The 13,294-nt window shown below is 36.3% G+C and overlaps 1 protein-coding gene across 4 annotated transcripts in view; it reads right to left on the bottom strand.

Annotated features, from left to right (window-relative positions):
• LOC126976522 (fatty acid synthase-like) overlaps positions 1-13,294 on the bottom strand; it is a 73,274-nt gene that overhangs the window by 30,014 nt on the left and 29,966 nt on the right. For all 4 annotated transcript variants that reach the window (XM_050824894.1, XM_050824895.1, XM_050824892.1 and 1 more), the window contains exons 3-4: positions 2,361-3,127; positions 2,003-2,233 (exon numbers count right to left, since the gene is read on the bottom strand). In XM_050824894.1, the coding sequence (XP_050680851.1) occupies positions 2,003-2,233; positions 2,361-3,127 (998 nt within the window). The remainder of the gene's footprint in view (positions 1-2,002; positions 2,234-2,360; positions 3,128-13,294) is intronic.

Genomic DNA, 13,294 nt, shown 5'->3' with positions numbered 1-13,294 from the left:
CCAGTATTTTTTTTGCGCTCTTTTCAATAAAAATATACATTATTGTACAATCATTTAGATACTCAGCAGTGGAGTAATAGGATTTACGACAGAGCCATTTTTTTATAAAACATTTAAATTTATTTATAGATAACGCCTGAATAGTGGCTGGGACTTTATTATAGAAGTTACCCTTAAAGCTATTATGTATCTTATGAAGCCTACTAGAATTAGTTACAAGCAATCCCTTATTTCTAGTGTTATAATACAGTGACTCTTCGGCAAAACATATTTTTACATACACTGAAAAACGTTTCAAGCCACAAACATCACATTTTAGGGAATTCGTGTTTAAAGTTTATTAATTTTAGTGTATTCTATACATGTGGGTTCGGCTACTAAGTCATGATATCATTTAAAGAGTGACAGTAGGGCTGCCATTTTTTGTCAGTCCGTTAATATGAACCACGTGACAAGTTTTGTGTTCATAACTCAATTTCGACATGATTGTGGTTTGGATTTTGGAACGTTTTCCTAGAATTACGTCCATTTATAAGTCTTGAATCTAGATAGGCTGTGACAGCTGTGAAAAAGTCGATTAAATTAAGGTTGACAGCTATATTTTCAGCAATGCACGCACACTAACACAAAGTGACATACGTATCGCGTGTGTAAGATGTAGCTTGGCACGCACACTAAAGTAATAAACCTGGTCTGTTTTATTATGTATTTATTTCTTTCATTACATAAAATTTAAGAGATTCCCGAGGGATTAAAATAATTTAAATTTAAGGTCTAATATCTTCTATGTGCAAATGTGCTAGTTTGCATGTACAAAGTAAATTTAAGGGCACTTCCACATGTTTTAACCATTCCGTGTATGTACGAGAAAGGACCCAAAGTAAGAACAACTCTCAATAACGATTAAGTCCAATCTGACTTGAGCGTGGGGTATGATTGTAGGCCATTAAAACCGCGGCTTTCTTCGAAATCAAAGGAGTACAACTTCTGTTATATAATATTTGTTCTGTGTTTCAACATAACCCTCTCGGAACTCTGGGGTCCTTAGCTACACTCAAAGTCTAATATTTATTTTTTTATTTATTTTGATTAAAACGGTTACAACACCAATTACAATAATCAAGTAATTATGAATATGATGCCACTGACGTAAGACGGAGTATCTATATTTCGAAGGTGCATATCAATCGATTATTTAACTTTTAAATATTAAGTTATTCGATAAAATTTTCTAAATTAATTATTATACTTAATATTTACCATATCGTATACTTTATACTGGAAAATCTAATTAATACATGATTTATGAATAAGTTAATTATTATTTAAGTCGGTAATTTGTTTTGGAAGGTCACCAGTAATTACTCAGCCAAGTATGACTCTTGAGTATAGTATTTATGGTATTACATAATATCTCGTATTATATTTTCATGCGATATATTGACTGTTAGTTAGATATTTTTACAAGATTTAACCGATTTTAACATGCCGTAAGTACGTTTGGTGCTACCAAAGGACAGGTGTTAAAATTAAATTAAATTTGTAACCAAAATTTATGAACGATGCGGGATTCGAACATCTCTCGGGTTCCGTCCGAGCACTCTTCTAACTCAGCCAACTGTTCGAGTGACGTATGGTTCGTAAATCTTGGTATGTTTTGTTCAACTCTCAGGTTGTGGGTTCCACTCTCGTATCATTTATACATTTTGGCTACAAATTTAATTTAATTAATCCCAGATGTGAGGGATATCACTTTAACAATAACAAATCGTTTAGGTGTTCAAATACTGTCAAAGCGTGTCCGATGTCGATGATCACGCAGCTGTGAAGAAGCACTAACTTCTGACTCCTTTTAAAATATCTTTTATCAAGTTAAAAAAAGGTATAGAATTAGTTTTAGATTTGTTGCACGCAGCACTACTTCGCTTGTGTTATCTTTCGGAGGCAACATACAGGTGATCAGATAGAGTGAGTTACTTAGTCGTAGCAGTCGAGGACGTACCTTTATCCTTCCGTCGCTGAGCGCGGGGATGTCGGGGTTGGGCGAGCGGTAGTGCAGGTTAGCGGGGATACAGCCGCGCTCCATGGCCACCACGACCTTGGCGATGGAGCACAGCCCCGACGCAGGCTCCGAGTGGCCCATGTTGGACTTGACCGAGCCCACCAGCAGCGGGGTCTCGCGCTCGCGGCAGAAGAACTCTGCGATGGCGTTCACCTCCTGAGGGTCGCCCACCTGTAGACACGCATTGCACGGTCAGCACGGGCCGCGTGAGCAGTGCGGGGGAGCGGGGGGAGCGAGGGGAGCGGGGAGCGGGGAGCGAGGGGAGCGGGGAGCGAGGGGAGCGGGGAGCGACGAGTACCTTGGTCCCGGTGCCGTGCGCCTCGACGTAGTTCACGTCCTGCGGGCGCAGGCGCGCCTCGGCGAAGGTCTCCTCGGCCAGGCGGCGCTGCACGTCCCCGGAGGGGAACGTGATGCCCTGCTCCTTGTGGCCGTCCGTGTTGGTGCGAGCGGCCCGCACGGCGGCGTACACGCGCCGCGCGGCCGAGCGGCGCTGCAGTAGCACCACCACGGCGGCCTCCGAGCGCACGTAGCCGCGCCCGTCCGCGTCGAACGCGGCGCAGCGACCCTCGGGCGACAGCATGCCCAGCCGGTGGAAGTTGAGCGAGTTGGCGGGCTTGAGGCACAGGTTGGTGCCGGCCACCACGGCGGCGTCGCACTGGCCCGAGCGCATGGCGGCCGCCGCCTGCGCCAGCGCGAACATGGAGCTGGAGCAGGCCGTGTCCACGGCGTACGAGGGCCCCTGCAGGTCGAAGGTGTACGAGATGCGGTTGGGGAACATGGCGCGGCAGCAGCCCGTGAGCGCGTACCCGTTGATGGCGTCGGGGTCGGCCGTCCAGCGCTCCTCGGTCTCGGAGTTGGACACGCCCACGAACACGCCGGTGCGGCTGCCGCGCAGCTCGCCCGGGTTCACGCCGGCGTCCACTATGGCCTCGTGGGTCAGCTCCAGCAGCAGCCGCAGCTGCGGGTCCATCAGGTGCGCCTGCTTGGCGTGCACGCCGAAGAACGTGGCGTCGAAGTGCGCCAAGTCTTTCAGTTTTCCATTGCGCTCGGGCAGCCCGTGCAGTCCTGCAACAAGCGGCACGATGACGACACGGCGACAGTCAAACACGTGTCACGTCGTATAACTCATGTTATGGTCACGTTTAGTACATCAAGCGAGCGAGAGTCACGGACGACTAGCTTTAGGTAATCAATAATGTTTTTGCAAACGTCCGATCTATGCAGCAAAAACCTCGCAAAATTATGTTTAAAAGAAAGGATAATTGTAAAAAGATTACGAACTTTAACATTCGAAGAGATTAATAATATGAATATTAATTGCTCAAAATACAACGTAGTAATATTATTCAAAACATTATTAACAACAACATTAAATAATCGGTATAGTTAATCTTAACAGAAAAGAACTAATTGAAAATTATAAGATTATTACGATATAATATGATCTTTACAGACGTATGTGATTTATTCTATTTATTTATTTCAGGAAACAAACAGCCATATTCAAGAATAATTACATAGTGAATAGTTCAAACAGACCTAACAATTGCATTAATTATTTAGTAGTAATGTAAACACATTAGACATACATACTAGTAACTTAAAACATGTTTGGTGACAAAGTAACAAAAATGTGATAATAATTAAAATTAAAATATTAACTAAGAAAGATTATTTATATAATTATTTACATGTACATTTCCGAAATATTCTTTTAAGACAGTCAAAAGGGTAATACTGATAGGTAATAAAAGATGGCATTAGTTTGGTTGGAGCAACTGTTTAGCAATATGGTATTTATATTTTGAAATGGATAACAAAAATATGTCAAAGCTGCTTAGTTACTATATTATTATAATAATCACAATTTCTTCTTATAAATGTGTTTCTAGCATAGTTTGTACTACAAAGTTGTATGTGTTGTGTTCTACGCGAGGAGGCTCGAGGAACATTCAACAGCTAAACAAACAACGAGAGAAAAGAGATATTTTCTAGAAGGCTGTCAGATTCTATGTGAGGTTAACTTGATTCCTCCAGGCGGTTTCGATATGAATGATTTTTACAAAAGTATGTGATATTAACATGGATCCACCAACCTGTTCCGATATAAATGAACTTTACAGACGGACCTCTAAAAACTTATTTTCATCAAAAGGTACAAAACTCACCAAACATTTAAAAAAAAAATGTTATAATCTGTTCTCAAAAACATATGTTTTTTCTCAATATTAGTGAGAAATTATGATTTTTTTTTAATTAAAATTTAGAAAAGTGTATTTTTGAAATATTTTTAATTTATATTTTTTGAAATGTAGTGTATTAAATTCTCAAATGACGAGTTGCATATTAAAATGCCACATGTTATTTGTAAATATTAAAATTTCCTAATCTTAAATTAACAAAATGATATCAAATATATATCTATACTAGCGGACCCGACGGACGTTGTTCTGTTATAAAAAAAAACTCTTGCGGATGGAATTTCTTTAAATCCGTTCTTAGCTGATCTCTACTCGGTATCCGGAATATTCCTACTAAATTTCAAGTCTCTACGCCTTATGGTTCCAGAGATATAGTGATGAATGACTATATACGTGGAAATCTCTTATATACATATAAATATATATATATATATATATATATATATAGATTACTTACTCTGGACAACTGACAAGTAAAGGATAATTAATCACAAAATGTTTATTTATAAATGTAACCTACTGTTTACCCACTGTATACATAATAATGATAATGTAAATAAATAAAAAAGATCTGCGTTTACTGTAGTAGGTAAAAGATGTTATGCAACAGAATTGCCATATAAAGTTCTAATATTTAACTATTAAACGTTAAAGGCATAAAGGCATTTATTATCTCAAAATTTATTCCTTTCGAATTCTTTTTGATGTCATTTCTAATAAACTAGATACTACTACTGCTTCGGAAACAAATAGCGCTCTGATTGAGAAGAAGGGGCGCAAGAAACTCTCCCAGCATTCTTTTTTCCGCTCTTTTTAATAAAATAAACAATACAAATACGCTCCGTCCCTTTTCTCTCCCCATGGCTCATTCTCACTCTCTCTCAATCGGTCTCAATCGCTCTCTCCCTCTTCTTGGACAAAAACGTGCCACATTTTCGTATCACTAATATTATTATTATTGCTTTTCATCCGTAAAAATAGACTCATGCGCGCAAAGAAGTTTAACTTCAAAGAAATACATCAATTTTTAATTGATTACAAGTTAACATAAAAATTAAAATGAATATTTTGAATTCGAATTTGGTGCCAATCTAAAAATAAATGTCTACAATAAATGTGTACGAACACGGACATAGTGAATGTGATCATACTATGATATGAAATAATTATAAAAAAAATTAAATCATAATTGTAATTATGAAAGAGAAGTCGATGCTTGAATACATTTACAAATTACTGCTGAGACTGTTCGAGAAATAATATTAGAGGTAATAATTATGTTGAGTTGGTATCAATGCCCTTGTGATTAGCATTTTAAAGTAACTTGATAAAATTATTTAAATAAATTTTAATAAAGTAAAAAATGAGAGGTTTTATTATTATCTCACCTGCCTAGCTAACTTACTTCATAAAACACGTGCGTTCTAATCATCTATCATCTATATATATATATATATATATATATATATAAAAATGAATTGCTGTTCGTTAGTCTCGCTAAAACTCGAGAACGGCTGGACCGATTTGGCTAATTTTGGTCTTGAATTATTTGTGGAAGTCCAGAGAAGGTTTAATAATAAATAGGAAAATGCTGCTTAATTAAATAAAAACAAAAAATTTGTTTTTCCTTTGATGTGTCCATACATAATTTCTATGACAGAATTTATTGACGCACTGTTTGACAGTTCTGCTGTGAAACAATTTCATTACGACAGCAGGGTGCATATTTTACGAAGTAATTTTTGATGTTATGATATATTATCGACAAATTCATATAAAAACATTATTTTATTTATTATATACAGAACAACGTCTGTCGGGACAACTAGTAATATATATTTATTTTGTGCGTCTGTTGTAACTGAACTCCTCCTAAACGGCTGGACCGATTTTAATGAAACTTTCTGTGTGTCTTCCGGTGGATTCGAGAATGGTTTCGATTCACAATTGAACTACCTCCTAAACGGATGGACCGGTTTCGATGATTTTTTTGCGTGTTGGTTGGTTGAAATTCTCAATCCCGTCCATATAATATAATTCTCCTGCTCATGTGTATGTTAGTGAACACCTCCTAACGGCTGGACCGATTTTTCAAATTTAAGACGTGTGTACAGGACAACGTCTGTCGGGTCCACTAGTAAATATATAAATGAAATAATCATATCTCAACAACACCTTAACTAATCATGAAAATACACAATAATATTATCTAAAAAAAAAGTTTATGTAGGTATGTATGCACGCACGCAAGAATACGTCTTTGGCGTAACAACACAAAAATCCATAACTTTTTTTTTTAATCATCATGCTATTTTCCGTTTGTAGAAATAACAATACAGTAATAAAGAAGATAAAACATTATTATACCGCATTGTTTATTTTAATATCTCTTAATTATATTTATGCAATTAGAAAGAAATGATTTTTTAAATTTACAACTTATACATATTATTAAAAACAAAGGACATTGATCAAAGTGGTACCAAAAAGTCTTATGCATCATGACCAAAATAATAAATCAACTAGCTGACCCGACAGATGTTGTTCTGTAAATAATAAAAAATATACTATTTTATAGGAATTTGCCAATAATATTTCAAAACATCAAGAATTGTTTCGTAACATATGCTCGTTGTTGTCATAATGAAATTGTTTCACAGCGGAACTGTCAAACCGTGCGTCACTTAATTCTCTCATAGAAAATATGTCCATATAAAACAAATAATGAAAATAAAAATAATTTTAGGGCGAAATAATAACTATACTATCTCTCAAGTTGGACCAAACTGCACTCCATGAAGTAATAATCCCCATTAAAATCCGTTCATTAGTTTAGGAGTACATCGCGGACAAACAACGTGTCACGTAATTTATATATATTAAGATAAATATATATATCAAACAAAACAAATCTTATAACTATATTTACAATACTATGACTACATAAAATTAAAACTAACATTACGTGGAAGCGTACCAAGAATACTGGCAGCATTTCCTTGATAGCTAGGCTGATCCGTTATTACGTGTCATGGATTTGATGTTTGAAAAGGGAATTTTAATTTAAAGTATAGAAGAATGCATATTAAATTATTCCCTTTACATGACATTCACACATCCGGTCATGGTGATGTAGAATGCAATTGTAACGTTCTTTGATTAATTGACTTATCCCCTTATTCATAATAGTTGGCTAACTTAAAGCATTGCTAATTCTCACTCTGTCTTCTTCTATTGACCTAAGTCAGAATGAGAAAAAACACTCCTTAGCGGCTGTTTTAAGTTAGCGGACCATTATGAATAAGGGGGTAAGTCATTCCAATCGTTTCCTATTTTTTATACTCAGTTATACGTTTACTACAAACACATTCCACGAATTATATGTATTAGGCCTGTTTTCTTATATGGAATAACAGTAACAGTAGTTACTGAGTAGTCCCTTATTTTCATTAAAAAAAAAACAGTACACGAAATCGAATTAGTATTGCTAATTGACACTAAATCGATTTTCTTGCATTTTATTTATCAATCTCATCCCTTCGCGCAAGTTCATTTCTGACACTTGATTGATTTGTCAAATTGTCGCTTTGTGCGAGTTGAGGTTACTTTTATATTTAGGCATTGCATTGTGTTTAGTGTTATTAGTAGAACTTGTCTAAATTGTTGTTTTAATGTCATCCACTGTTTGTGGTTCGGTAGACACCTGAAGTATGATATGGTCTAGGAACTTAGTGTTTAAATTTTCTTTGGTCTAGGTGGCTAACTAATGTCAGGGTGTCGAATTTGGGTTTCGGTGTGCGCGCGCCCATCGTAAAAATACACTCTGATAATTTTTCCCTAATGCGCGAAAACAAGTAATAAATTCAATAACAAATTATTTAACTAAAAATTTTGACGAAAATATATTTCAATTTATATAAAAAAAATGCGAAGAACAATTTTTTTAAAGGTAGAACAGAATTAATTATTAATAATGACTTTGTTTTGATAATGATTATAAATGAGCTTACTTTTGTTAGTCGATAAATCTGGCTTTCAAACAGTTACTAAGAAAATCGTTCAGGTTCTATATTGGTCGGGGTGTAGTCAATTTCTTACGGTCTGACCGCCAAAAAACGGCTCTATTTCATAAAATATGCTTCTGTATTTGCGAAATATTGCTTAATTAATGCTTGAAATAGTTGTAGCGTGGTGATCCTTATATTATTTATTAGCTCTCTTTGCCTAACCTGTACCACAGTCTATATTTCAACAAACAGTAGTACGACGAAGCCGTATATAGACAGGGCAATCGTGCGGGGTGAGACGCGAGTTGCCCCCCGAGTTGCGTACCTTGCGGACGCCCGATTCCCGAATATTAAGCTCTGTTCAAACTGAGGCGAATAACGCGCGGGACGCGGGACGCTAAGCCTCTCGAACTGACGTGGGGAAACATCATGCATTAGTGAGATCAAACAATCCCGCCGGGCGTCCCGTTCTTGTTTCGCTTCAACTTGAGCGACTACTCGCGTCTCTTGAACACGTCCATACAAGTTATCTGACACAATCGGCGCGAGCGACTTCCGTCCCGTGTCCCGCGCGTTATTCGCATCAGTTTGAACAGAGCTTTAGATAGCAACTCGGGACGACTTTAAGGGCTAACGCATGTTTGTTTTAATTTGAAAGCAATTGAAATGGTACATACTACCTGTAGTGTGTTTTGTTAATATCTATATATTTTTTTGATATATTTAAAATAAATTCTTTTTTTGATACACATGAATGGTAAATGTTTTTTTTTTAATATTTATTTTGCAATAAATTTTATGATTTTTTTTTGATTTTTCATTGATTTTTTTTTAAATATTGACGGGAAACTTTGGTATAATTGTTTTTAAACTTTGTCCGTTGAAGTTTCACTTCTACTATAATCTTAATAATAAATTACACGACAGATATCATTCTGTTATAATTTTTTCGAGGTTTTAGTGATCAATTTCCAGTACCAAGATGGCGGATGTGACTTTTTCAATGAAATCAATATGAGTATCATTTAAAGGTATTCGGGAGTGTCAATTACAAATATTACATCTATTTTGAGATCCAAGATGGCGGATGTGACCATTTCAATAAAATCAAATATTATGGTCATCATTTTGGAGGTTTTTGGGAGTGTAAATTCCGGATATGACATAATGATATCTGCCTTATTCGTAATTCGCTCCCGTCAAAAGTCAGTTTTGGAAAAGGGGCAATATTAATTATCTTCTCTTCAAATATCGGTTCTTACGTGAATAAGCAAAATTAAAATCCTACTAACTTCATCTAGCGCCGCTCCCGTCAAAACAAGTAGCCGTACAAATTTTCATCCCCTATTTCATCCCCTTCTAATCCGATATAATTTCAAATCCGTAATCGTAACCGAAACTGGTGAACAATTTTTTACTATCCATATCCGAAATTTCATATCCATAACACCCTAGGACTGAGAACTTTTGATTTTTTGTAAGTATTTGTTTCTTCTAATGAATGACATATTAACTTAATAAATAGTTGTATTATTAATTTTCCTAGTACCCTATACACATTCTATCAACAGATAGAAAAAAGGAACAAACAAAGTAAAAAAATAAAATAAATGAGACAACCCTGACAGCGGCGGCATTTCACAAAACATCAAAGGCGTATGTGTAGGTGTAAACATCAGTGTGTATTTACACTCTGACTGTACCTGACAGGTGAAGGCAAAGAGAGCAATTTGTAATATATTTCAAAGATCCTTACAAAATTCAGTAAAATCTTATTCTAATAAATAATTTTTTACAACATATAAATATGTATAGTAGGTATCGAGAATTATGTATTTCAGAGAGACAGTGTTCGCGATACAATTAATATAAAGTCAAGGAAGTGAAGTACGTTCACTTTTTATTTTGTTTCGATTTAAGACAAATGCTATATATATTATATTGAAAATAAGCTGAACATGTGCAGTGTATTTTTGGTGATGCGAGTTAAGTTTGCTCATTTTCAGCAACTATTAAAATAATATAGGAGAAAACTAAACATTCCTGTAAAGAAGCCATGAAAAAATACCGCAAATTCCCGGAAGCATTTTTTATACATATGGTGGTCACAGCGGGTCACGGGCGATAGTTTTCCGAGAGTCTTCCTCTCAGCGGACAAGCCTCAAATCGCGCTGCAGCCACGACACCAACCCAGTGTGACAACAACGTCACCCCTATCTAATTTGAACTAAACACGTGACTTTATTTTGCTGAAGAGATAGTGCTCTTACTATACTAGGAACTTACTGTCTAGATCTAGTGAACTAGAGTAAGTTCTGCATGTACATCTATGAGTCCATGTTCTCAATTTAATTTTAATTCACAAATTTACACATTAGCTAAACGCATTCTAAAGATGAAACAATTTGTTTCATAGCATTAATACCACCAAATACCACAACGGCGGCAACAACCTGAAGCAGTAATACGTAAGCATTCTAGTGATTCGGTCTTAGGGGCGCCGTAACTAGTTAAATTTCTGGGTAAATAGGTAAGGCTTAACGTTTTATGTCTCAAGTTGTCGAGCGCAATTGTAGTGCCGCTCAGAATATTTGGGTTTTTCAAGAATCCTGAGCTGTACTGCATTGTAATGGGCAGGGTGTATCAATTACCATCAGCTGAACGTCCAGCTCGTCTCGTTCCTTCTTGATTCAAAACAATCTTCTTTTTTAATAAAACTTAACGAGTATGCAGAATACCTAATGGGATATACTCCTGCTACATCAGGTTATTGACAAGAGAGAAAGTTGCCTGTAGGTGTGAAAGAACATGATAGCATAACCCACGCACTGATGAGCTGTTGCTCATGTTTGGGGTTCGGTACAGCCTGCAGTGGCATGCGATTTATTTATTTATTTATACTTTAATAAAACGGCGTAAGCCAATTACAATATAAAAGTAAGAATTAATTACAAACTAAACATATTACACAAATAATAGTTAATGAATACAAAGTTTACTGTAAATAACTAACAATTAATTAACATTCAAATACCGTTCATCCATTCCTCTCACAAAAACCCAAGCACTCTGTTAAAATCGTCTGCCATCCATCCGCAAATAAATCACAAGCAGGGTTGGCTTCGAGAAGCGTTGAGAGCAGAGAGAAACCTCGGAATAGGTGAGTTGGTGCGAGCCACAGTACGATGTGTCGGACTCGCGAACAATCTATGCCTGCGCCTCGAACAGTAATTGTCCGGTACAAAGATTCTACATAGCTCAACATGCAAACTCGGCGCTTCTATATCACCTCTGAGAACTCTGCACATAACTGTGAGCTGCTGTCGTTTTCGCCTATCCTCGAGGGAGTTGTAGCCTAATGATGCGAACTGCGTATGGAGCAGGGTAGGAATAGATAGAATAGCCTAGACCTGATCAGAGATCCGGGACGTCTACGGGACTAATTTACAGATCCATGCTTACACAACTCTTTGTGTTACTCCAACTAGTGGTTCACGTTCCCAGTTAGTAAGTCTTTTGTGAGGCGACCGCCCTCAGGCTATTAAAAAATAAGTTTAATTGAACAATATTACTATGTATACATAATTTTAGATGAAGGAAAAAGCCCGCTCAGTTTGTTGCGTCCATTCTTCTCAGGTCTGAGGCATCCTTTTTGGAATGGGTGGTATTTTTTGACTTTCAACAAGTGTTGTCACATCCTATTTTGAATAAATATATTTGAATTAAAAAAAAAGTATAATGACACGCGTTTACCATCTAAAAAGGATCAATGAACACTAACATCAGGTGAGCAGTTGCCATCTTCCATAAAAATAAAATACATAAATTTATGATAGAGGAAATGAATTAACATCGTTTGAACACTTCTAGAACAAAACGCATTCTATAAATAACAGCTGTGTCGAACACATAATACCTACGATCGACCATATTATCATGAATGCATTTATTGCTTTATTTGGTACGATAAGTAACTAATTAATCTATATATTTTTCCTCAATTGCAATTTAGTTCTTTTACAGTTTCTTTATACTCTTAGTTTCCCTAAGAGATTTAATCAGAAATGTGGAGATCCGTAGGAGAACTTAAGTAACCGACATAGTCCAAACGATTGCGAAACTGAAGGTGCCAGTGGGCATAGTTCGACGGACAGATGGCCGTTGGGGCAGTAAAGTCCTCGAATGGCGACCACGTACCGGAAGACGCAGTGTTGGTAGGCCCCCCACAAGATGGACCGACGATCTGGTCAAGATTGCCGGAATACGTTGGATGAGGGCAGCGCAGGACCGATTGTCGTGGAAATCTTTGGGGGAGGCCTTTGTCCAACAGTGGACGTCTTCCGGCTGATGATGATGACATTTTCTTTATAGAGACAACAAAGTTTCAAGTATTAAAATAAATAATACTTAATGAAGTCGAAACGAAATGTAGTAGAAATGGTGCCGAAGTCACCAAATTAATTGTTACCAAAATAAAATAAGCATTAACATGGACATGCGCGTAATGGTATTTATAAAAGCCTTAATTTATAAGAGCCTTCAATTTTAATTATTGTTATATAAGTGTATACTAACATAAATTTACAATAAATTTAAGTTATTTAACTGACATATCTTGTATTTTGTATGGATCTGTGTCTGAAATAAATAAATTATTATTATTAACTTCTTATTTAAACTGAACTAGCGTCAATTTGTCAATTATTAAAAAAAAATATCCCGTCCGAAAAGGCAATATAAAAATAGCGCACGTTACTTGCGCCAGACAAAAAAAAACAAATGCAAGAAATACTTTTTCTACATGTCAGATTGTTAAGAAGAAAACTGAAACGGTTAAAAAGAAAGAAAATTGTTTTAAGAATTTGACCAAGGATTGGGAAATAAAGAAAAAAGCATTGTGTGCTTTTATGAAACCACGGTAAAAGTGAAACTTTTTTTCACATTATAGACATTTAACTAAAAATTTTTGTGTAAGGGTATAAAAATCGCTTTATCAATCTCAATTTTATACTTGGAAAATTGGG

Source organism: Leptidea sinapis, chromosome 41 (assembly GCF_905404315.1).
Source record: "Leptidea sinapis chromosome 41, ilLepSina1.1, whole genome shotgun sequence".
NCBI lineage: Eukaryota > Metazoa > Arthropoda > Insecta > Lepidoptera > Pieridae > Leptidea > Leptidea sinapis.
The sequence above is the reverse complement of the archived record's forward strand: the minus strand, read 5'-3'. Positions and strand labels throughout refer to the sequence as shown.